General features: G+C 42.2%; 1 protein-coding gene across 2 annotated transcripts; it reads right to left on the bottom strand.

The window, feature by feature from the left end:
- Positions 1 to 195: 195 nt before the first annotated feature.
- On the bottom strand, positions 196 to 21,177 carry MMRN2 (multimerin 2). Of its 2 annotated transcripts, XM_066191600.1 has the most exons (7): positions 20,795 to 21,177; positions 11,168 to 11,290; positions 10,785 to 10,891; positions 8,748 to 8,810; positions 7,529 to 7,702; positions 4,573 to 6,468; positions 196 to 3,565 (listed from the first exon to the last, which is right to left on the bottom strand). In XM_066191600.1, exons 1-7 carry the CDS (start codon positions 21,073 to 21,075, stop codon positions 3,177 to 3,179), a joined length of 3,033 nt encoding a protein of 1,010 aa, XP_066047697.1. In that variant the 5' UTR covers positions 21,076 to 21,177; the 3' UTR covers positions 196 to 3,176. The 2 variants fall into 2 exon arrangements, with proteins under 2 accessions (XP_066047697.1, XP_066047698.1); XM_066191601.1 differs by lacking the exon at positions 7,529 to 7,702.
- Positions 21,178 to 23,008: the final 1,831 nt, after the last annotated feature.

Genomic DNA, 23,008 nt, shown 5'->3' with positions numbered 1-23,008 from the left:
AAGGACCACTGCTGTGGGCTGACCACCTCCTGAGTCTGCTTCATGAGGAGACCTCCATAGGCTTCACACTGGCTTGATGTGGATATTATCTGCAGAATTCAGGAACTGCTGGATCTATAGAAAGCAGAATTGTTTATATGTGATACAGTCAGTACTTGAATTTCGAGATAAGGAGGGACTAAGGAGGTTGTCTCATTAATGGAAAAGAAAAAAAAAATAGGAGACTTTTATTGTCAAATGTACTATAAGATACTGACATTCATAAAGCAGCAGATCAGTAACAAAATAATTCCATGAAGGCACTTAAGATGCACAGCTTTCTACCTTATTACAAAGCTTAGTGATTTGGTCTGGAAGTACAGAAACTTGAAGCAGTGGTGATGTTTTCTGGCAGGTTTCTAGGAAGTGCTAAAAGCTGTTGGAAGCTTTTATTTTTAAAGATGAGTGTCGGATTGACATTCCATGTATCTATGTCCTGGAGTGAGCACATGTTTCTGTGCCTATTGCCACCTGGCCATCAGGTACATTAGTCTAGCCAGTCTGCTGCGAGGGAGACTGAAATTCTTACAGACAATTCTTCCCAGTGCCTATGGTCAGCTTCAGGTTGTTTTTCGTGTTTGGGCATTCTCCTAAATCCACTGACCCAACCAATAGCTGTATTTTAAATTATTTTCATTAAATTGATTTTTCTAGTTTGCTTTAAAATACAGGTTAGTGATGTGGCTGTGTTAATCTAATAAAAAAACCCAAACAACCATCCCACCAAAAAAATGCAGGAGTGGTTTAGATGGAGGCTTATAAAAAAGCTGGTTTATTGCTTTGAACAAACAAAACCACAGCCCAGTAGATTAATCATCATTCTCTTGTTGCTTGAGAAGGAAGTCAGTCTTCCTGGCTTATGCAGCCAGCAGTGATTTAACTCATTGTCTTTCATTAATTTTTTGCCTTGTAGTCTAAAAATTAGTCTTCCAGTCAAGTGTGTCGTCTTTGTATGTGCAGGTGGCTAACTTAAGCACATATTCGAAGACATCTTTAAAATACAAAAACATCTTTAAATTAACATTTTGCTCACTCTGGAGTCAGTCTTCTCTGAACTCATCTGGCACATTCTTCAACGAAAGCAAACTCTGGTAAGCACCAGGAAGGACACCGCACCTGTAGAAGTCCTGACTGGATGAACTGCAATGTTGTCTGCTACCTGCTGTGTCCATTTCCAAGTGGTTTTCATTCCAGTTGAAAGCTTTAAAAACAAAGTGTTTTAAAATATATATACGCATCATATCCCCCATATGTAACATGTACGTATTCCCCAGCGGTACTTATTTGTGGGACTTGGCTGGGGGGTGCAGAATTGGTGTGCACTGAAGGTGAGGTGTTCCTTGAACTGCCCTGACCTGGGCAGCACGCTTGGCCTTGGCTCTGCAGAATGCTGCCACCACGGAAGTCAGGAGCTGGAGGAACACTGGTAAAAACCCATCCGAGTCACGGCAGGATGGTAGCCTTGTACTGAAAGAACCTAATCTTACACTTTCTTCATTTCACCTCTTCAATTTTATTCTTCTCTTTCTTCCCTCAGATATTTTGAGCAAAAGTGGGACAGAAAATGACACTGAGTTTGCGGGCACTTTGTGCTGCCTGCAGCAGAGCAGTGTGAGCCATGGCTCCGTGCTAGAAAAAACAGGGACGCCTGGCCTGGGCATCTCCTCTGGAAATCAGCATTGGCCAGGAGGACACAAGGAGCATTTTTTGTTGCTAGTTTTCTTGGATTTTTCAAGATAGAGAAAACAATCTTTTCAGCAGCTCAGTAGCTGAAATTGCTTTGTAGCTTTATTTCAAAAGATACGTATTGTCTGCTTGTCAAACTCTTGCTTTAAGTGTATTGTGTGTTGGGGAGTTTTTAACAATTAATGATAGTTCAGCATTGCTTAGAATACAGGTAGGTGGGGAGAACAGCAGAATAGATGTGTTAAAAAAATGCCACCTTAAAGGGGTGCAATTTACATAGTAAGAATTTATATCTTCATCAAAAATACTGGAAATTTCAAAGTGCGTTTCATTTTGGCAAATTTAATTGTTTTAATATTGCTTTGTAAGGTATTAGGGTAGACATAAATACCACAATACTTGAACTTCTCTAAAGTGAAAGTCTTTGGGAAGTTTTATTTGACAGAAGAAAAGTTTAAGACATGACCAAGCATGGTCACCTTGAAGTTTTGGAAATTAAAAAAAAAAAAAAAAAAACCAAACTCTACATTTCAAAAATTCTTCTCTTTGGTTTACTCTGATTACAAATTTATATTCAGCAGTGACAACAGACCAATGAGCTTGCCTTTTGGTTTTAGTTTTGCTTGCTTGGTTTTGAAATATTTACTAAATGCTGAACTCTGGGCTGAATTCATTATAGTCTGCAGGATTAACTTTAGAAATAAACTGCATTTTCACCAATACTTCTAAAATATTGTTGACATTTTCCTAGTGTCTAAATGTAAATGTAATTCATCTTAACAATTCTTTAAATTTTTGCAGTGTAGCTGAAATACATCACAGGCCCAGAAACAAAGACACTGGGCCATTTATGAGATCTTTGCTTGCAAATCCTGGCAACAGAGTGGATTTTACTGGGTTTGGTGGATCTCTTCTAGTGTTCCTGTTGTGCAGAGGCTGGGACATTGGAGTGAGTTGCAGAAGTTTCCAAGATAGTCCATGGTCCACAGAGAACTGAAAGGTAAAATTGCCCTGCCTTCTGGGTTTTAAGGTACCATCCACATAACATGAGAGTGTGCAGTCCTACCTAAAATCTTTTCCTTGCCACTGATGGGGATATTTGCCATGGGAGGATATTCTTTTGCCAAGGGAAAGGAGAAATTTATTTTAAAAGTGAAGAAAGTCCCACAAAACATTTATGTGCAGTTTTCACATTGGAGGGGTTTGGGAATGTGTGTGCTGATACGTCTGGAGTCCAAACCATTAGCTTTTCACTTAAAAGAAAATCCCATTGCTGCTCATAAGCAACTAATCAAAAGCCAAACACTTCCAGAAAAGAAGCATGAAGACAAACCTAGGGTAGTGCTATGTTGAAACACATGCAGTAGCATTGAATACATCACAGATGAAGCAATAGTGAATGCATCCATTGCATCTATGGAAAGAGATTAATGAAACATAAATGTCACTATTCAAGTTTTAGATATTAGGAATCCACCCATAGTTGTCCCAGGTGGGCTTCGTTTCACTACAGAGCCGTGCAGCAATTCAAAGCACACTGTCTCCCCCTTCTCCATTTCTGCCATGGCAAAAGTAGTCATGGTGTTTCCATGTGGGGTTTTCCTCTGACTGCTTGACAGAGTTCTTTTGTACCCACGGCTGAAGGAGAGTTGTCCCAGTGCTGGTCCTGAGCTGAACTCCACAGAGATGACAAACAGGTAGACACCTTTGTGTGGTGCTTTAAAGTGTCCGTGTTCAGAGAAATAGCTGTTCCCATAATTGAGGTACGTTTCATTAAACCTCACAGTTTTTTCTTTATCCTTCCTTTCTGAGAATCCCACGTGGAATGCCACCAATGAGTCTGAAAAAGAAAGAGGAACAGGATTTTAGCAGTGAGTGAGTACTCTTCTCTCTCCAGGATCATCAGGATGGGAGATAAGGTGAATCCCTATCAGGTCTGATTTTTCTGTGCTGCTTTGGAAAGCTAGACATTGGAAATGGTTTTGTGCAGTGGAGTAGATCAAATGATTCTCCAGAACTCTTGGAAAAGTATAACACTGGGACCACCCTGGGGAAAAAAAAATAGTGCTTTTTTACTGTCCTAAAAATAAATTAGTTAAGACTATGTTCTCTGCTTTTTCAGTCTTAAGTACAGTTTTGCATCACAGATGCCTAAAGGGGCTGATTTTTGCTCTATGTTATTTGTCCATAGCAAGGGCTGCAATCATAAAAGCCGATGTTAAAGCTGCGGTGGTTGTAATTACCAGGTGCTTATGGTCATGTGTTTACAGGGAAAGGGAATTGCCCAGTCCCGGTGAAGTATAAGCTGAAAATTTGACTCTGAAGCTTAGTTGTAAGAGAGAGTATGTGCTCCCTGGTCAGTCCTGCCTGTTCTGCTTGTGCAAATTATAGCAGTTCATTTAATGCATCTGTCTGCCTTGGGAAGGGTTTGGTGCTTTGAGTATATCCTTCCAGATTCAAGGAACAATATAACAGGGGAAAACAAGCATTCCACATCAGCTTCCAAAGAGAAGACTACTACTGCATTAACATGAGCATCTGCAAACAAAATTTGTCTTCTCAACACCTGTAGCTGAATTAGTTCAAGGCCAATTTCCTAGCAGCTGTAACGGGTGTAATTTTATTGGCCTTAAGCAAAACACAGCAGAATATCAACTTGGATCTCACTCAGACTGCTTTTTTTGGTGGAGGGGGGAGGATGTAAGTAATGTCAGAATTTCTCCCCCCAGCATCCCACAAGATACTGTTGTCATAACTAATACCAATATGCTTTGTGTGTGGAACTTTGCAGCAGGGCCCAGAAAGAAGCTAGACCTGCACATGAGCAAGTAAAAGAAAAGAACACACCTTTCTCCACAAGTTCTGTCTGCACTGTATTTCTTCCACTTATTGTTTGTGTGTGTTCTCTGTGCTTCTCAGGCCTTTTCTTGTCTCTTTGCTTGTCTTGACCTTTCTGTTGCCTTCTCCCTTTTTTGCTCAGCATTGACTGAATCTTTGTAACATCCAGACTTATATTTGAGGCACCTAATGCTTCATTACTTCCAAATAGCTTTGTAAAAGTCACCAGGTGTTCCTCCAGATTCCGCTTGATGGTTGCTAAATCTGCAGAGAGAGTTTCTACAGAAACGTTGAGTGGCTCAATTGCATTTGCTATTGTATGATTGCAGCAGAGAGTCTCATCACCTCTGGATTCATGCCTCTTGATTGCCAGGCTCAGGTGCTTGATATCATTCTTCAGAGTTATGATATCATTATAAGCTGAGCTGTCCAAGGAGTCATCTTTGGCAGCCTCGTAGTTAGGTTCCATGTGTTCTCTGATGGTGCGTTGACTGCTGACTTCATGTAGAGTAGAGGAGGTTTGGGTTTCCTCCTTGGGAGACATGTGAACATCATGATTATTCTGGTGACCTCTCTCCAAAGGATGAAATCTCATAAGAGATTCTAAAGTCACATTTTGTTCTTGCAGTTTATCTGAGAGGTGTCTGAGAGATTCTTGCAGCTCAAATACTGATGGTATTAGGCTACTAAAATCCTCTTCAAAAAAGACATCCAGAAATTCGTGTCTCAGTAAAGTCTCCAGTGCTTCTTCGTGCCGCATTGCATCTTTCAAAAGAGAGCTGAAAGAACTGTTGAGATACTTGATGTGTCGATGAATTTCTTCGTCTTTCTTCTTCAGCAAGCCTATGTCTTCTGAAAACGCCGTCACCCGTGACTGAAGCTGTCTGTTCTCTTCTTGACGGAGGCTGAGAGACAGATGGATGGACGGAATAGCCGAGGAGAGCTCTTCAATTTCACTCTTGAAGAAATCTCTGAAAACTGACTCCAAGTGCTTCTTCATGTCCTTTGACTGGGTATCTTCAAGGGAATAAGTGCTGTTCCTGGGACCTTCCTCCAGTAGATCAGTGTCAGCAGATACTCTCTGGCAGTTGCATTCCTCCATGTACCGCAGCAGATCTGAATAGTTTTCCTGAAGGTTTGAGAGAGTGTAGTTGAGCTCTGATATCTGCCTTTCCATTGCTGCATTGTTTTCTTCCATAATAACTGATTTCTCAGCTAAAGTTATTGTAAGATCTTCTGGCCTATACTTTGAGATGTTTTTCTTTAGCTCCTTAAACCACCTCTCTAAAACTGCAATATTCTGAAAGGCCACATCTGACTCCATGTAAAGTTCTTTAAGCTGCTTTGCATGCCCTGACAGAATGTCATTCATTTGTTTGATGGTTAATTGGCTGTTTTCATCTTTGGGACCATGATGTGAAGAGAGGTCTGTTAAATTTTTTTTCAAAGCCTCCAATTTATTTTCAAGAAGGTTTTGCTCTTGTTTCATGTTTACTATGCTGTTGTTCAAAGCTAAGAAGTGGGACTGCTGTATCTTATGAAGCTTCTTGAGTTTTGTATCAGTATCTGCCTTGATCATGCTGAGATTATAGTGAATATTAGCCTGCTGCATGTGCACTTGGCTCTCTATATCTCTTCTCGCCTGATCAACTTTCACGATGTTTTCTTGGACCTTTGATTCAAATTTAGTTCCCAGCTCTTGGAACTCCTTCTTGGGCACAGTGCTCTCTTGGAATCTTTCTATGCTTTTCTTGTTAGCTTCCACATCATGGGACAGGTTTCTTACTATGTTGGAGAGGTTCTGTAAGCTACTGTTGAAGCTTGCCCACACTGGGTTAAAATGTTTCCTAAGAAAATTCTCCACATGAGGAAACAAAACTTGCTGCAGAAGCCTTTCCTGATGATCTGTTAATACAATTTAAAAAAAATAATTAATTAAAATTTAAATTCTGCTTCTGCAACACAGTCTAGCCAGGATAACTCAAGTGTGCATTTTTCTGTAGTAGTTGCCATCTTACTCCCCAGAATCTGACCTCATGATAAATTTCAACTATTGCAAAAATAGCCTAGTGTTAAATCAAGGTTACTGTATAACACATGGTGTCTGTGAGTGTACAGAAGATAACTTGGATATGTATTGACTTCCCCATTTGGGTCTTATAAACGATGCTTTTTGAAACCCCTGGACAGGTGGTTTTGCCAGTGACCATAACTGTCCATTTTCCCAACAGTTCTTAGTTGGTGGGCTCTTCCTTTTTTTTACTGTGTCGTAATGTTCTTTTTCTCATGCTTTCAACTCCATAAAGATGTACAGCATCTTGACAGCTGAATATCCTAGGAGTAAATAACTTGAAAAATCCGTGAAGTATCTGGACTATATGGGAATTATACTAAGGCTCAGTTTCTAACTTTAAAGTTCAAGCCTGAGTACCCTGAAGCTCACTGAGTACCATAGTCTGTATCCTTAGAAAATGTTTCTGAAAGCCAGTGGCTCACTATCGTAGGTTAAATTCAGCAGCTCTTTTTTTCCCACTCTTGTATATGACAGGAACAGTGTTCCAGAGATGGGCCAAATGTTTCATTTTTTCACATAACACCAGTGTGCTATTCCACACATCTGAGTATGTAGCATGAGTATGGAAAAAGAACAGGTCTAAACTCTGCACCCCCACAGAAGAGAAGAAGCCAGAGGAGCAGAATAGTAAGGTTAACACATTTTAAATATAAGCAACCTCTTTATTCTGTGATTAAGGCATATTCTGAACTCATATTTCCTCTCATTTCCCATTTCGAGTCACTCTTTGGTTCATTCATTTGCATTGGGACTGTACCCATTTTTTCTCTCTTTAGAAGCAACCAGCAGACCAAGGAATATCAGAGTGTTTTTGCTTTCACTTTTTCTTTCTGATCTGTGTGGTTTCACAGGGCCTATCATGGGCTGATAATTCTGCATCAGACCTCTCACCTGAATTGCTCTGGTTCACTTCTAACAGCATGCTTGTACCGTTGTTTTCAAATAGTCTCTGTAAGTCACCTAAGGTGCTGGCTGCTTGATGAATATCACTTTGAAGATCATCCAGTAAAGCCTCATGATTTTGAATGACTTCGAACATTTCTCTTGAATCCACTGATGTTGACACTAGTCACAAGATTAGAAAAACAAAGTCATGCAACAGAGTGCAGCGACCAGGTGACAGGTATTCATGCAAGACCTCTGGGATCACCTGTCTGGTGTTTTACACTGACGTTTAGGGGGTCTGTTGATTTCTGGCACCTTAAATTGCGGTTTAATTGCAAGGATTTTTCTCAACAGTGATGGAAACCTAATATATTCAAGTGTTTGTGGAGAACTTCAGCTACAACAGCCGTGATGGCAATAAAATGCTCCTAATTAGAAATCTCCCCATGCCATAAAAATGTTTTGGAATACTAACTCTTTTCAAGCCATTGACTGAAAGGATGGCAAGGTTTAACAACCTAGAATAAAAGGAGGGGATGAAAGAGCCATTGAGACATTCCACTGAGGAATCAGGAGCACAGTGTGTAAAGTGTCAGAGCTGACTCATGGAGGGGCCCTTGAACTGATGTTTTTCTAAGTAAATCCTTGTAAATTTGAGCTGTAGATTTCGAAGTGTGGAATACTTCCCTGAAGCTAATTGCTGAAAGGCACTTAAAAGCACTGCAAGCCACACCGTTTCCCAGGTGGTAAGGGAAGGTCCTTCTCGGTACTCCCACTGGTGGGGTGGAGTGCCTGAGATACAAATCTACGGTACCTTGTAATTGTAATCTCAGAGCTGCTGGGGGCCGTTCTAAAATAGCATCTTCAGTGCATTGTTTTTCTGGTAGATTTGTGAGCATGGTGTGCTGTCCTGCGAATCCACTTTGCAGAGCAAGGGATTAACATCCATGCCACTGAAAGGGGTAAGGCTCTGCACCAGCTGGCATTCACTGGCTACCAGACAGCTTTGAAACTTTGGGATGCTTTGTTGTGAGCATTCCCAGCGTGTTACAGCAAAAGCCCTCATTTGTATCAATAAATGTATTGTTTCAAAGCTTTCCCAGGGAATGCTTTCACTAAAGAGATTGTCCATAGCTTATCATTTTAAAATTACAGCTTCAATTTTATTTTTTTTCAGTGACTTAGAGGTAAAAGGATGATAAGTAAAATAACTTCAAGCACATACTGTGGTTTGAGAACTCTTCTTGTCCTTCAGTTTCAGTTCCTGGCGCCAGAATAAAATTAGGATCTGCAATTGAGATATGATACAGCTGTGAAAATGTTTTAGATGCAGAAACTACTACAGTTTAGCAGGGCCACACAGGAATTTCATGTGTTGTGTAACTGGTGCGGAGATCGGCTTCCTGGGGAAAGAGCACCTGCTCTGGAGAGCTTACTTTCCTTGCACTGGCAAACAACATTGCATACATGGCAGTGCTGTGCAGTATAGCATGGGGATTTTTAACTCATGCCAAGTTACTGCTCATAAGATATTAGTCTATTGCAAATAAATGGGGCTTTGTTCTTTCCTGGGGGTCCCATCTGCAAATTCCTCTTCCTTGTTCCACAGTTACCTGAACAATCTGGTGGCAGCAACAGTGAATGATGCTGTACAAATGAGGAGATAACGATGGAGGAGCTGGTTTTGGTCAATGAGTGTAACAATAGACTAAAATATTGCACTGCATTTGGTAATATCTTTTCAACATTATGAGTGAAGTTCACCACCGAAAGATCAACCCACAAATGAAAGTTATCTGTGAAGAAAAGTAAACCTTCTGGGATTTTTATCTGTGGAGTCTAGGTGAGTTAGATGTATATTGTGGAAATTTTTTCAGACATATATTTGCCTTTTTTGTTATGGTTGCCTTAATTGCTAGAAGGAATTACCTTTTATCCATTTAAATTCCCTTAAAACCCTTTAAATTCTTAAATCTGTTTAAATTCTGCTTTTTGGGTATTATTTGCTAAATCCTACCAGTGCCCTTTTTAAACCACCATTCAATTTTTAAACCATACTGTCTCCCCTCTCCCTTTATTAGCAGCTGCACAGGTCATAGGATCATAGAATGGTTTGGGTTGGAAGCAGCCTTAAAACCATCTAATTCCCACCTCCTCACCATGGCAGGGAACCTCCTACTGTCCCAGGCTGCTGAGACACCCGTCCAGCTTGGCCTAGAACACTTGCAAAGATGGGGCACCCACAGCTTCTCTGGGAGACCAGTTCCAGTGCCTCACCACCCTCACAGTAAAGTGTTTCTTCCTAATATGTAATCTAAACTTTCCCTGTTTCAGTTTAAAGCTTTTTCCCCTGGTCTTACCACTACATGCCCTTGTGAAAAGTCCCTCTCCATCTCTCTTGTAGCCCCACGAGGTCCTGAAGGGTGCTCTGAGGTCTTCTCAGAGCCTTTTCTTCCCCAGGCTGAGCAGCCCCAGGTCTCTCAGCCAGCCTCCATAGCAGAGGTGCTCCTGGACTCACTCCAACAGCTCCATGTTTTTAAGGTGGGGACCCCAGAGCTGGCTGCGGTACTCCGGGTGGAGTCTCAGGAGGACGGAGCAGAGGGGCAAAATCCCCTCCCTCAACCTGCTGCCACCACTGCTTTATTCAACAGTGCAGTGGATTACAGTAGTTCACTCTAAAGGCTGTTCCTGGAGCTTTCATGGAGGCTGCAGTCTGGGCACTGTTCCTGTGCTGGAAAGCTGCTCCCTGCTCGAGGAGCCGGTGCCTTTGCAGCCAGGGTAAACAGAGAGAGGAGGAGCAGTGCAGACTGCAGAGTGAGGGCTGCCCTCTCCTCTGAACCTGGACACCTTGTGATTTCCAAGCCGGGTGATTTCATCCTGTGAGCTGACCATAGGGGCATTTCCCATACAAGTGCTGCTTTCTGATGTCATCACCTGGAATTACGCATTCCTAGATGGACTTTTCTAAGATGGACTTCTGACAGGCTTTCCAGCAAACGAACACCTTTCTCCATGCGTAAAGATCACAAAGGTGCTATTAACAGAAGAATAAGTAGCTAATGCTGTTTAACTATTAATTGCAGCTAATTACAACTGCTCTTGTCTCAAAGCATTAGAGATTTGGGACATAGCAGAGTAAAAAAAAAAAAAAAACAAGGCATCAATTCTGAAAAAAAGGAGAAAAATTAGGCAAATTCATTTCTTGCCATTGTGCCTGGCATTTAATCACTCATTCCTATGCTTGTTCTCCAGCTTTGCTTACCACGCTGTTCACAGTCCTTGCCAATAAATCCAGGGCAGCATTTCCACTGCAAAGACTTCAAAACCTTCTGTTTCACTTGATAGACTGGCTTCAGAGCTGTCCTGTACCTGGGGAGGAAGGGTCTGGGCATTAGGTTTATTGTCATAGAGACCTTTGCCATCAAGTTTGGACTGATCCTGAACTTCTGTAGTATTCTGATGAGGCGTAGAGACAGTTTTGTTATTAAACACATTTTTCCAAAGTGTCACAGATACCAAGAGAGATAGAAATTTGTTTAAAACTCCCCTAGAAATAATGACAAGGCTTCAGAAGTGTTGAAAACATTCCCTTAGATACTTCAGAGAAAATTCTGTTTTCTTCACTGGTTTATTTAGGACACTTACATGATCTTCTGGCAGTCTGGGGCTCCGTTTGGGCAGGGCTGTTGGGAGTTAACAATGTACTTCTCCTTCATGCAGGCTTCTATGTATGTGACCAGTCGGGACTGCGTGAAGGGACACCAGTTCCTAGTGGAAGAAAAACGTGGGAAAAGCATTTGAAGTAGGTCTCTAAGTCTCTGGCTGTAACAGTGCCAAGAAAAAGTGAAATGCAGAATGGCCTTTATTTTTACTTTTGTATTTTTTCCCAGCTGTATGATGAGGAAAGTGGAAAATACTTCCTACCTTCTCCCTCCACTCCCAATTCATTTGTTTTCATTTGAGATGTTTATCTGAGTTTGTTACAAAAGGGCTGATTGTCTAAACTTTGATGCATTAGTTCCATTTCCAGTCCTTTCATTTCACAGGAGAAATTTCCAACCCGTGATAACTTGTGGGTTAATGTCACTTTAAATGTCAAATTGCCTTTCTAGGCATGTTGCCATTTCAGATGCCTAATGACTGACTCATCAGGTTGAGGCAGACTGCTTCTGAAAACCTAATCCAACATCTTCCTAAGTATTTCTTCTTCAAGATAATATAGTAAGTGATTGGATTTTATGAAATAGCCTAGCTTCAAATTAATTTCTCCTGCCACCTTCAGGAAAATTATACTGGGGGGGAGAGGGTTATTTTAGTTTTATGCCTCTAGCAAGGACAAGTGAGTTTTAATAGTCTGAATAATTTTCCAAGTCAAAATTACATAGGCAGCTATTAATGTGAGTGAGTGTAGGTGAGCCTCTTCCTTTAGAGTCAAGACTTGGCTGAAGTTCCATGCTTAAATCCAAGACCAGAAGGGGCAGGAAGTGACAAGTGGTAAGCATAATGGAAACAGCTGAACTTTAGGCAGTGTATTTTTAAATGGGAATACAGGAACCAAATCTCCAACTATCAGCATATATGGAAGAACTTTGCCCCTCTCAGGGGCTTGGCGAAACAATGGGGAACTGAGTCCTGCACAAAAGCAGAAGCTGGCACTGCAGCAGCCAGCAGAAGGGGAGGAAGCTGCAAGGAAGCTGGAGATGTCAGGATGGAAGGGCAGGCAGCCTGGGCTAGCTGGGAACAGCTCACCAGGCTTGCTGGCCCATAGCCAGTTTTGCTCCCCTGTTTCTTAAGGAAAACATGATTGAGATTTCAGCAAGCACTCATGCAAGCAAAGCTCTTCATCTGTTAGAAGCAAGGGCAGGAATCTGGCAAAGCCTGCAGTGCTGGGAAAGCAGGACAGGAAAGGAGGTCGCTGCCTTTGTTGTGATTTCCAGCCAAAACAACTTGTTTGAGTTGTACCTTTGAGGCCTTTGCAAGTGGCTGGGGGAAAATTTGGGCCTATGATCAATGGGAGTCTTGGTTCTTATGGGACTGAACTAGAAGACAAATCCTCAAATTTTTATTGAAGTATTACTCTTCCAGAGTCAAACACACTGTTTGTGTCGGAGTGTAAAACCACTCAGTAAAATCCAGCAGACCAGCTGTTGTTGGTGTGGTGACATCTGCCTCTGAGGTGTACCTTAGACTGCCAGGCTTTAATAGCTGTGGCACTTTTCTGTTATTTGGTGTCAGTTCAATATCTCTAAAACAGGGACCTGGCTTCTGCTTGGTTTGGGACTGTCCTCTCCCATGGGCTTGGCAAGGCATAGCTGGGAGAGGCTTTCCCCCCTCAAATCCTCTCTCCCTTTTCCTGGGGAAATCAAGTGCCCAGGCCCTGCTGCTGGAGCTCGCTGCTATCGTTGCTAGGTGCAGGATCCCTGCCCCTGCCAGCAGGATGCCTGCCAGATCCAGGCAGGAGTCTGCTTTTGGTGTGGAAACCTCCTTATAAAACAGGATTCTTTGGCTTCGGGGTTTTGTTCTTTCCTAATGAAAACAATCCACACCCAGTGAATCATCATCTGGGCTGATTTTTTTTTTCCCCCACCATATGCAAGTCCTTCCTGAGAAGTCCTTGGAGTCATGTCAGCCACACAGAACAAAGCCAAATGTGCACATGCATCAGCCTGTGTGAGCAGGAACGAGGCACTGTGGGACTGTGAGTGCTTTTGCTGTGTTGCACACGTGGATGTGCACACACAAGGAACAGGAAACACAAGGATTCCTTTCTGAAACATGTTAATGTGTTGGAGGTACCTGGTGGGCTTCCCACTTGTAGAAAGGGGTTATGTCGTATCAGAAATGGAATTGGTGGTTGATCCCAGCTTGATGCCTGCTTTGGACAGTTACCAGTATTCTGCAGAATGAATAGCATGAGGGGAAAAAAAGGGGGGAATCTGATGGACTCTCAATCCAACCTTCCTTTAATGCTGGTCACAGTTCTTTATGTCCAGTTTTCTTAATATTCACTGGTTGTCTCTCACTTGATCTTAAAGGATTATTTGTGGAGCTGAAGGGCTATGTGATACCCTGGTTTTGTTTTAATCACAAAAACTTTCAGAGGTTTTGAGTTCCATAAAACTTTGATAAGTTTATTCTTTCCTCAAATAAGTAGATAAGGCCTGTAATGAGCTGCCAGATAGATACATGTACCCAAAGATGAAACATCTATTGCAGTATTTTTTTACTACTTGTCAAAAGCTTCCTTTAGGAAAACTTTGCTCTCTGTACCTAAAAATATACCTAAAGAGGATTGACCTTGAGGGAAAATATGTCATTCTTTAATGTTAAGTGCAACAATGCAAAAGACTGAGAAGGGCTTCGTCTAAAGTTCAGTGAGGCAAGCAAGACTTCTCTGGCACCAAAGGCTCTGAATCAGGCTGTGAAATTTCAAAGAGCTGCTCCTTCACAAATAGCACTTTCTTTCTTGAGCTGGTTTCTGGTTTCTTCACAACAGCAGCTTTGTGTTCTGCTGCTGCGTTTTTTCTCCTCTTTGTAACTATGTCGCTTAATTCACTGAATATATAACCAACTTAACACCCTCTGCTTTTATTCTCTTTAAAAGAGTTTCCTTTTGGTGCAAGCTTCTGCAGCCAGGGAGAGAGAGGGACAGAGAAGCTGCTCATGTGAGGAGAGCAGAAAAGCCTTCCCTGTAATCTGGTGAACAGTGACATTTATCACTATGCTGAAAGTTAGAGCAACACTTGAGGGGACCCTGGGAAACTGAGAGCTGCAGATGTTCCATTTGTTCAGTAGCTTTTCCTGGTTCAAATTCCAAAGTATTTAATCTTTTTTTTTTTTTTAAACCAGGAAAAAAAGTCTTCTAATAATTTTCTTTGCTAGACTGTGGTGCATTTTTTCCCCCTAGACTTCATTCTAATTATGAATTAATTTTGTTAAATAGAGTCTTCACATGTATCTATTCACTTCTGCCTAATTCTGAGGCAACTGTATTCCTCTGTCTGAGGTTAAATATATCTGATGACAAAGCATTCTGTATTTAAATAAGATTCAGCAAATGTAGGTTATCTCAAGCTCTTTTTATCTGAAACTTTCAGGCATTTAGAAACTGATACTAAAATGATTTTTTTTCTTACATTGGATCTAGTTCTTCTTTTACTGAAACAGCAAAATGGAGGCAATTCTTTCTAGGATTTGACTGGGCCACCTTATATCATAGGAAACAAAATAAAACCCACAGAACCAGGAGAAAAGGTTAGATGGCTGCTCTGCAGTAACTGACTCTGCTCAGATGAATATGGGCTAGTGTCTTCCCTTCATACAGACAATTACAGCGTGAGTGAGTGTGAGTAATGCTCCCCAGCTCAGCGAGGGACTGACATACTTTAGTTCTCTTTGCTACATGCTCTCTTGATTGGCACTGCAGTGCATAATTTTAGATGTTTCCTAGGTCAGTGGAATTTTTGCCTGAACAAAAGCTTCAGGAATTCAGGATGTTGGGATGTTTGTCATAAGTTTTGTTATTCCTTTGGCTGTACCGGTCCAACTGAGTTGTCCTTCACCATCAGTTTCCGCAGGTTTCTATTCTCAAGGAAGCATGTGTCTATAATTACTTTGAAACTCCTGCCTAGCCATGCCTGTGTCTACTACTCACAGTGTGCAAAATTTTTCAAGACTGTAACATTTTCCTATGTGGCACAAAAGGCACCAGATAAGCAGTAGTTCCTACGTAGTGTGCTATAGGAAGGTAGTAGAAGACTGTTATTTCAGTTTAAACAAGTGATTTTCCTCTGACTTGTACAGAATGACGTCTGGTTTATACCAGTTGAAGAAGAATATAAGAATGGGGCTTTGGCTGTGGTTGGTTTTTTTTGTCTCAGTGCAAATTTCTCACTGACAAGAAAAAGCGGCCTCAACAAAACAGAAATAAAATACCACATTTAAATTACTCTAAACTAAGACCGTGCATGTCGGTATTGAGACTGACATATCATTTTATATTTCATGGAATACAGGAAGTGTTCAGCTGCTGGGGAAGGCACTGGGTTTTTAATTAGCAGACAAGTGATGCCTGGTGGTCTGTCAGTGAATTCTCCAGCTCTTCCCAGGCAGCCAGCAGCCCTGTATCAGAATCAGACAGCAGCAAGTCTCATATTTCTCCATCTTTCCCTCAAGAAAACTCCAAAAGGGAATAGAACTCCTTCTCAGGCAGGGTCTGGGATCTTCCCATGGGTCATCCCATGAAACACCCTTGTTTTCAGTGGGGTGAGTGCAGATTGATTTGCAGTTCACCTTGACAAACGGCACTGAAGAGTGGCAGTGGTAGTTTCAAATGTGGAAGTCTTCCGGAGTAACCCAGGTTGAATGCAATGTGTATTCCAACAGGTAGACTGATATCAGTTGGGATAGTCCTGTCCTGCAGGATGTCCTAAAACCATAGTGCAGTGAAGATCTTCAGAGCAAATGCAGTCCTGAACAGGGAGCAGGAGTTCAAGGAACAGCAGGCTTGACTGGGAGCTGGTTTTGAGCCAAATTCAACTGTTGTACAAAGTATTTCAGAGAAGCAAAAGCAAGAGGTTTTTCCTTTTCAAGAGCATCCTCAGCCATTACCCCATTTCTCTCATCTCCCCTGCAATGGAAGCTCTACCGCCCACTGAGAGGGCAGCTTACACTAGGATTTTATCCTTTGATTCCTGCAGACTTAAGCTCACCCCTGGTACAGCCTGCTCACTCCTTTGTCAGACGTCATCTGGAAGCAGGAATTGCAGCCAGTGGCCACCCTTTGGCACACCTGTGCTGATGCCAGGGAGTCAAAACTGCTTGGGAAGCCAAGCTTTCCACTAGCATATGCTCAGGGTGCAGGCAGAGTGCGTGAGGGTTTGCCCTGACCCTGTTTGGGGCATGAGGGGAGATTTGTTCAGGGCTGCCCACTGACCGCTTGTTCAAGGGGCACTGACCCACACGAGCAGGAAGGCGTTGGGCCCAGGTGCTGATAGTGCTGACGGTGGTTCTGTGGCTGTGCTGGAACACGAGCTCCCTTGCTATCTGCTGAAGAAATTAATTGCAGCAGCTTGCAGTATTGGGCTGTGAAACAAATCAATCCCGTGGGCACAGAGGGTTCAATAACTCCTGCACTGTGTGGAATGGAGCTGTGTCATTTGCATCAAGCAGGCTAATGGGGACCTGTTCCACCTGCAGCTGAGCTGCTCAACGACAGCCAAATATCAGAGACTTTCCCGAAGTCCTGGAAGGATCCAAGTGCCAGTGATAGGAAACTATTGCTTCTCTTGATGCACTTGGCACTGCAAAAGCTATTGTTGAGCACTCTATGGCTGCTCCACTGCTTTGCAGGATGTCAGGGGCTGAAGATCACTTGTGGTTTCATCCAAACTGTTTTATTTTAAGCAAATGGTCTGTGCCCCTTTGGTGGGAAATTTCAGTATCCCCTAAGCTTCCTACAAAAGCCCCTGCCTTGTTTTGAAGAAATAGATGAGTCAGTGTGAAACTGGTCTTAATTAAATAAATGGATTCTTCCTGTAAAAGCAGACAAAAAATAATAAGCTATTAAGAGTGAACACTGACTTTCCTTAGAAGAAGTGATTTGGGTTTTCTCTGCTCATGTCCGCTTGGGAGGATAGTTACATGTTTTGACACACTGGCTAGTCACGAGAACGGGCCTGATTCTTTGTGGCTCCTTGATGTGGAATGAGAGGAAGAGGTGAGTATTTCAGAGAGAAAACAACACACCTGGCTGGCATCAGGAAACCTTCCTCTAATTAAGGGTGATTTCACTGAACTGCGTGTCCAAAATTCAAAATGAATTAACGAAATTAACGATTTACTTAAGCTGAAGATTTCTGCCTTTCCTATTTAATAGATCAGGTGGTGGAGTTTGGGGACTTTTGCATTTTGTTTTTCCATTTTTTGCAGGTTGTAAAAAAAATACCAGGAGCTGACACTGTGTGTTTGTGGATTAAAAAGAAAGAAAGAAAAATAAACCACCTACTCAGCTGCAGGGCAAAACCAGAACAGAGGCCACTTGGCAGTGGTTACACTTCTGGAAACAGAAGTTCTGTGAGACTTTGGATCGATGGGGAAGCCCGCTGTAGTTGCTGTGCTCCTTCCCATGCCAGCACCACCGTCCATTTCTCCCTTACAGGGTGAGCCTTCCACCTGGGGGCTGGCTCAGTCAGTGTGGTTCCTGAGGGGGAAGGTTAAAAATAACCTCTGCTTTTTCCCAAGATTATTTTTAGCCTGGAATGCTTAAGGGATCTGGTTTACAGTGTTACTTGACAGACAGGTCAGGCTAACTGAGGGTACAGGCAGCTTTGGGCTTTGCTGTCGGAGCTGCATGTGCCTTTTGCATGCTTCATTTGTCTTGGTTTCTTTAATGAAATACAGCACTAAGTACATGAAATCTGAGTTGTGAGCCTGACTGTTCCTGATGTACAGGTCTCTTAATTTCCATTTTTAATTCTGCTGAAGTTTTTGGGTATGTGTGAATCCATTTACCTCAGCAGTAGAATAAATTAGCTGAAGCAAACCAGTCAGCTCAGATGAGGCACAGCTGCTGGGGAGAAAAGCAGTATAAAAGTTGATTTCCTTTGGAAAGTTGGCTTCTTTTGGTGGTTTTGATTTTGTACACATACAGACACTCGTCCATTTGAACATGCAGAACTTCTCCTATTTGTTCAGATACAAGCAACAGCTGAGATGCTAAACTGTTACCTAGTTCTTCCTCTAAAGGCCAGTGACTTCTTACTGATTTATATTCTAAAACTCTTACATGAAAAATCTTATTATTCTTAGAGGAATTAGCAAAATAACATTTTCCCAGCATTTGACTGGGATCTAATGAGTCATTTCATCTCACTTGTTGAAACAGAAACCAGAGGATTCTGACTAATACCTTGCACTACTTAGTCAAGATGGTCTCAATTATTCAAATAACTGCAATATGAAAAATGATAGTCTACATTTTAAAAAAATATTTTGTAACTGTAACTATTCCTAATACAAAGGGAAAATAAGAAGCAGTTGAACAAAACACATCTTGCTTTTATTTTTTTAAAATAATGAGAGTCAAAACATTGTCACAAAGACCAAGTTACCATAGGCTTTGTTTGTTTCCTAGTTCTGCAAAAAAAGTATTTTCCTATTTCGAAAACAAACTAGATGTAAGACATCATTTTGGCAAGAAACTATTCTCCACCATCCTGGGCTTTTTTTTGGCATGTCTGTCACACCTTGTTATGGCATGTCTTTCTCTCCCTTTATCTCTCAATTCCTGTTTAACTGCTGATGCTTTTCTTCTTGTTCTCCTCTTGAGAGATATAGACCCCATTTCTGAATGGTTTTTTTTTCCAGGGAATGTGTCACACTTGTAGGGAAGAAATACCAGATTCATGACAGCATCTTGTCTGTGCATAGCAGGGTACTGCAGCCACAGCAGCTGACAGGCACGGGAGGACTTCACGCTCTGAAGGTGTGTTCAACCGTTTTAGAATTTGGAGTCTGGTTACAAGAATTGTGTTGTCCCTTCTTATTCACCCTCTCCCCCTTTACTTTTAGATATAATTCCTCTCAAAGTCTCAAATTTCTTTCCTGAGAGCTAGCAGCTGCCTGGCCTTGTGTGTGCTGTAAGTGTGCCAGCTCTACAAAACAACAAATACCTTAAAGCTACTGCCAGGCTAGATTTGGATTGTCTGTAGTCATCCACATAGCTTTGTAATTGGGGAGAATGTTATAATTTGACTCATTATGCAGCTATCTCCATAGAAAGGAAATATTTCTCTCCTTGGGAGGAAATTAGGATGAGTCATAGCTGGTATTGAGCTGAATTAGACAAGCTGGTGCTGAACAGAGCTACAGAGCCAAGGAAGAAACCCTGATTAGGACAGTATATTACAGCATCTTGCTGACCTGTAATGCTGACCTTCTTACAGCATTGAATTTTCCTAGTACTGGGAGTTTCAGAATGTTTTCAGCATTTCAACTGGCAGTCAAATTGTTCCCACCTTGCAGTGTAACTTGGAAGCCCAGAGTACCCCTTGGGCCTTGTTTCCTTCCTTTGGCAGTGTGTGAACTGCATTAACCAGGACTTGGTGAGTTAGCAGAGCGCGTCATTATCGAACACTGCCCATCAGGAAGCCTTGCAGGCTTTAGGAAGTGCCTCGGGGCTGTTAGGGGGAGGTACAGATTTCTGGGAAAATGTAGTATGAAGGACAGCAAGGTTTTCATGCATTCACTGTGTTACATGCAGAAGGGAGGCCTTAATTTTGCATGTAGATGAGATTAGAAACAAGATTGCATACTTCAGTTTGCATGAAAGGGAAGCATGACATGAGCAAGGTTTTATAGTCTCTTTCCATCTCACTTTTTTCCTTTCCTCAAGAGCATTTAAAGGGAAAAATACCAGGGCATCCTAGAGCACTGAGCTGTGAACAGCACTCAGTGTGCTGCTGTTTCAGCTCTCCTGAACAGGGCTCTGCTGTACCCATCCATCAAGGCTATAAAAGATTCATTCATTCACTGTCCTGCTTGGTTTTCATCTGTTTAAAACATTTAGAGACCTACTTACATGCCCTGTGCAACTTACACAAATCATAGGGTTTGGGAATATTTCTAGTGAAGTACATGCCTTTTGCTCTCACAGTGGCTACTCTTCTGCTACAGAGTACCATGAAAAGCATTTTGCTGCCATGAAAACCTTTGGAAGGGGGTGGAGGTATGAAATTTGTAGTAAATTTCATGCTTATTCATTTCTCCTTACTTTGTTATATTTACTCCTCACTATTTTTATTTTGCTAACATCCTGCTGTTCTCTTTCCCTCTCCATTTCCAAGGCCCAAGTCAGCAGGCAGGCACATTCTGCTGATGGGCAAAGCTTGCCATGCTCAGCAGAAATAATCAGCATTGGTTTATGATAAGAAACAGTCAGTAAATTAACTTCCTCTGGTTCTGCTTTGCCAGAGGTAGTGTTTTGGTTTGAACTGGGAGGCTTCACCCCCGCCGGGTGTGTGCACACCCCTAACCCCATTCTGCTGTGTCAGATTAAGCAAAGAGCTGGTCCCATCTGTGGTTTCATCCTCCACAGGCAATTCAGCTTTCTGTTTGTGTAGTTAAAGCATTTAAACCACTCTAGTTTGGATATAGATTGGACTATAAATCTAATGTACTTTGAGGAGAAACTTCTAATGAAAACAGTGCTGTATCAAGAGAATAGAAAAGCATCCGAGAGGATTGGACTCTCGTTATGTGTGGGGTACTTACCCATTTCGGGGTTGTGGGCTCACAGCTTCAAAATCCCCTCTGTCTTCCTGATGTGAGGAGATCACACTGGAAGGGTAATCTTGGGTATCCTCCCTGAGCCCTTCTGCCCCCCAGTAACCTTCTTGGCGTGGCAGAGGAGTTCTCTGGGGGTGCGCAGAGGTCTCATGAGCTCGTGGCTTTAGGCTGTGCAGGGAACCATCACGATATCCATGATGGGCTGCGTGTGCCACCAGCTTTGCCAGTCCTACTGTACTACAGACCAGCAAAAGCTTCACGAGCATCCTGGGCTGCTTCCCTCACAGTTACACCTGTCTCTTGTTCTTTTCTCTGAAGCTCAGCCTGAATTACTTCAGAAATGCCCTGGCAATATTCTTTAACTGGAAAGTTGGAAGAAGGAAGGAAAAAAATTAAAAAAAAAAAAAAGTCTGTAACAAAGAGCGGAAAGAGCTTTCGGCCCTCCCAACTACTGTGGAAACGTCCGTGGCTGTTGAACAATGTGAGCCTGGTTCCTGTGCGGGGCTCAGACGTCTCTGACAGGGGGGGAAAAAGGTGGTAGGAATACAGCTTATTCAAGGAACTTCTGAGCTTGCCTGCCTTCTAAACTTATCTGTGAACAGGAACTCGGCTTTTATCAACTGCCTTCTCCCTCAGGCACAGGAAAAGGATGTTAGCTTAAAGGAAGGGAAGAGAAAAGAAAGGAAAGAAAATATTGAGTGCTCTAACACACTCATTACACTGCCAGAAAATGTCACAGACCTGCCCGGTCCAGTGTTGCACATGGAAGTTTTTTCTGCAGTTTAAAGGCTGAAATACCTTGGCTTTAGCAGCAGAGTATTTGTGGTATGTAGCACAAATTGTGGGCATTGAGGGACTCAGAGCACATCTACAGTAAAAAAGTGCCTACAAACATCTGTTCTTGTGCGACTTTTGCAAAGTAGCTTCTGTGAATCATAGTCTGTTCCCATAAAAATGGAAGATTTTAGTGAAGTTGTCCTTCAGAGAGGTCAGGATAGTGGAGCATTTTTAAGAATTTGTGTTTGTCTTGTCATCTCTGGGTGTCAGGCCTAATTTTTTATTTCTATTTTTAATTAACATTAAAAGAAAAACCACTAGCCATGAGCTGCTGTCACCGCATTCTAATAATTTATTTTTTTTTAAGGTTGTGGAGGTTGCATGTACTTTTCTTACTGGTTTTGCTTTGCTGTTGGTGCTGCATTTAGTTTTGTTCCTTTCATTAACTGTGTTTCTTCTTTCGCTGTCTTGCAGGGTGATGTGCTCTGGCATTTTAAAGGATAAAGTGAAAGAGAATGATGCTCCACTGACAAAACAAGTGGGAATGCAGGCCTGCGAGATCATCTTGCAGTGTGAACGATGAGATGAGCAGCCCAAAGTTCAGTATGTCCTGCAGAACATTAAATGTAAAGCTTTTGTGGATTCGTTCCAATACCAGCTTAAAATAGAGGATAAAATCTCTCCAGGATTTTGGAAGGCTGTGTTATTAAAGGCTATGAATTTGCATCTCCTCATCACTGGCTGGATTTGCACCCCTCTCCTGATGCCCCTATTTTATGCTTAATGGAGGAACATAGAGAAACACAGAAGTGCCCTTCCTGACCTGTGGTTGACACTGCTGCCTAAGAGCAGTGACAGGAGCATGTGGGGCCAGGCAGGGAGAGATTTTGCTAATTCTGGGGGAAAACCTGCTCTTGCTGTAGCAGTCACTTCTCTGGGGAGATGAAATCACAAGGTCTGGACTGAAGACTGAAAAAAATTAGCAACTTCCCTCTGTTCCTTCCTGCTGCTTTTATTTCAGAATTGTGCGCATCCTGCTGTAACACATGTCAATGTGTGAATATTTTATGTGCCACGTTTCACATAGAAATGCGCTTCTCTCACAAGTAACTGGATGTGACCTAAGCATTATATTTGTTTACATATTAAGACCATTATCAGGAAGGAACTGAAGCAAACATGAGACAAAACACCAATGGGCTTATAACCTGACCTGCAGTGAGATCCTGGCTTGCAGAGAAGCGACTTTGTGCTGCAGGTATTGAAGTTATTCTTCATGGGTGTGATCCCTCCCAAGTGATGGGGCAGTGTTCCTCTGCCATCCTCCTGGCGCGGAACATCTGCTGCTCCTCCAGGTGCAAGAACTTGTGTTCTGTATCTTTGTAATGGTGCTGCCCTGTGGCTGCAGCAGGCACAGATTTG

The sequence above is a fragment of the Chamaea fasciata genome, unplaced genomic scaffold, assembly GCF_029207755.1.
Source record: "Chamaea fasciata isolate MVZ Bird 193981 ecotype frontalis unplaced genomic scaffold, bChaFas1.0.hap1 SCAF_9, whole genome shotgun sequence".
NCBI classification, from domain to species: domain Eukaryota; kingdom Metazoa; phylum Chordata; class Aves; order Passeriformes; family Sylviidae; genus Chamaea; species Chamaea fasciata.
This window is presented reverse-complemented; position numbering and strand designations above follow the sequence as displayed.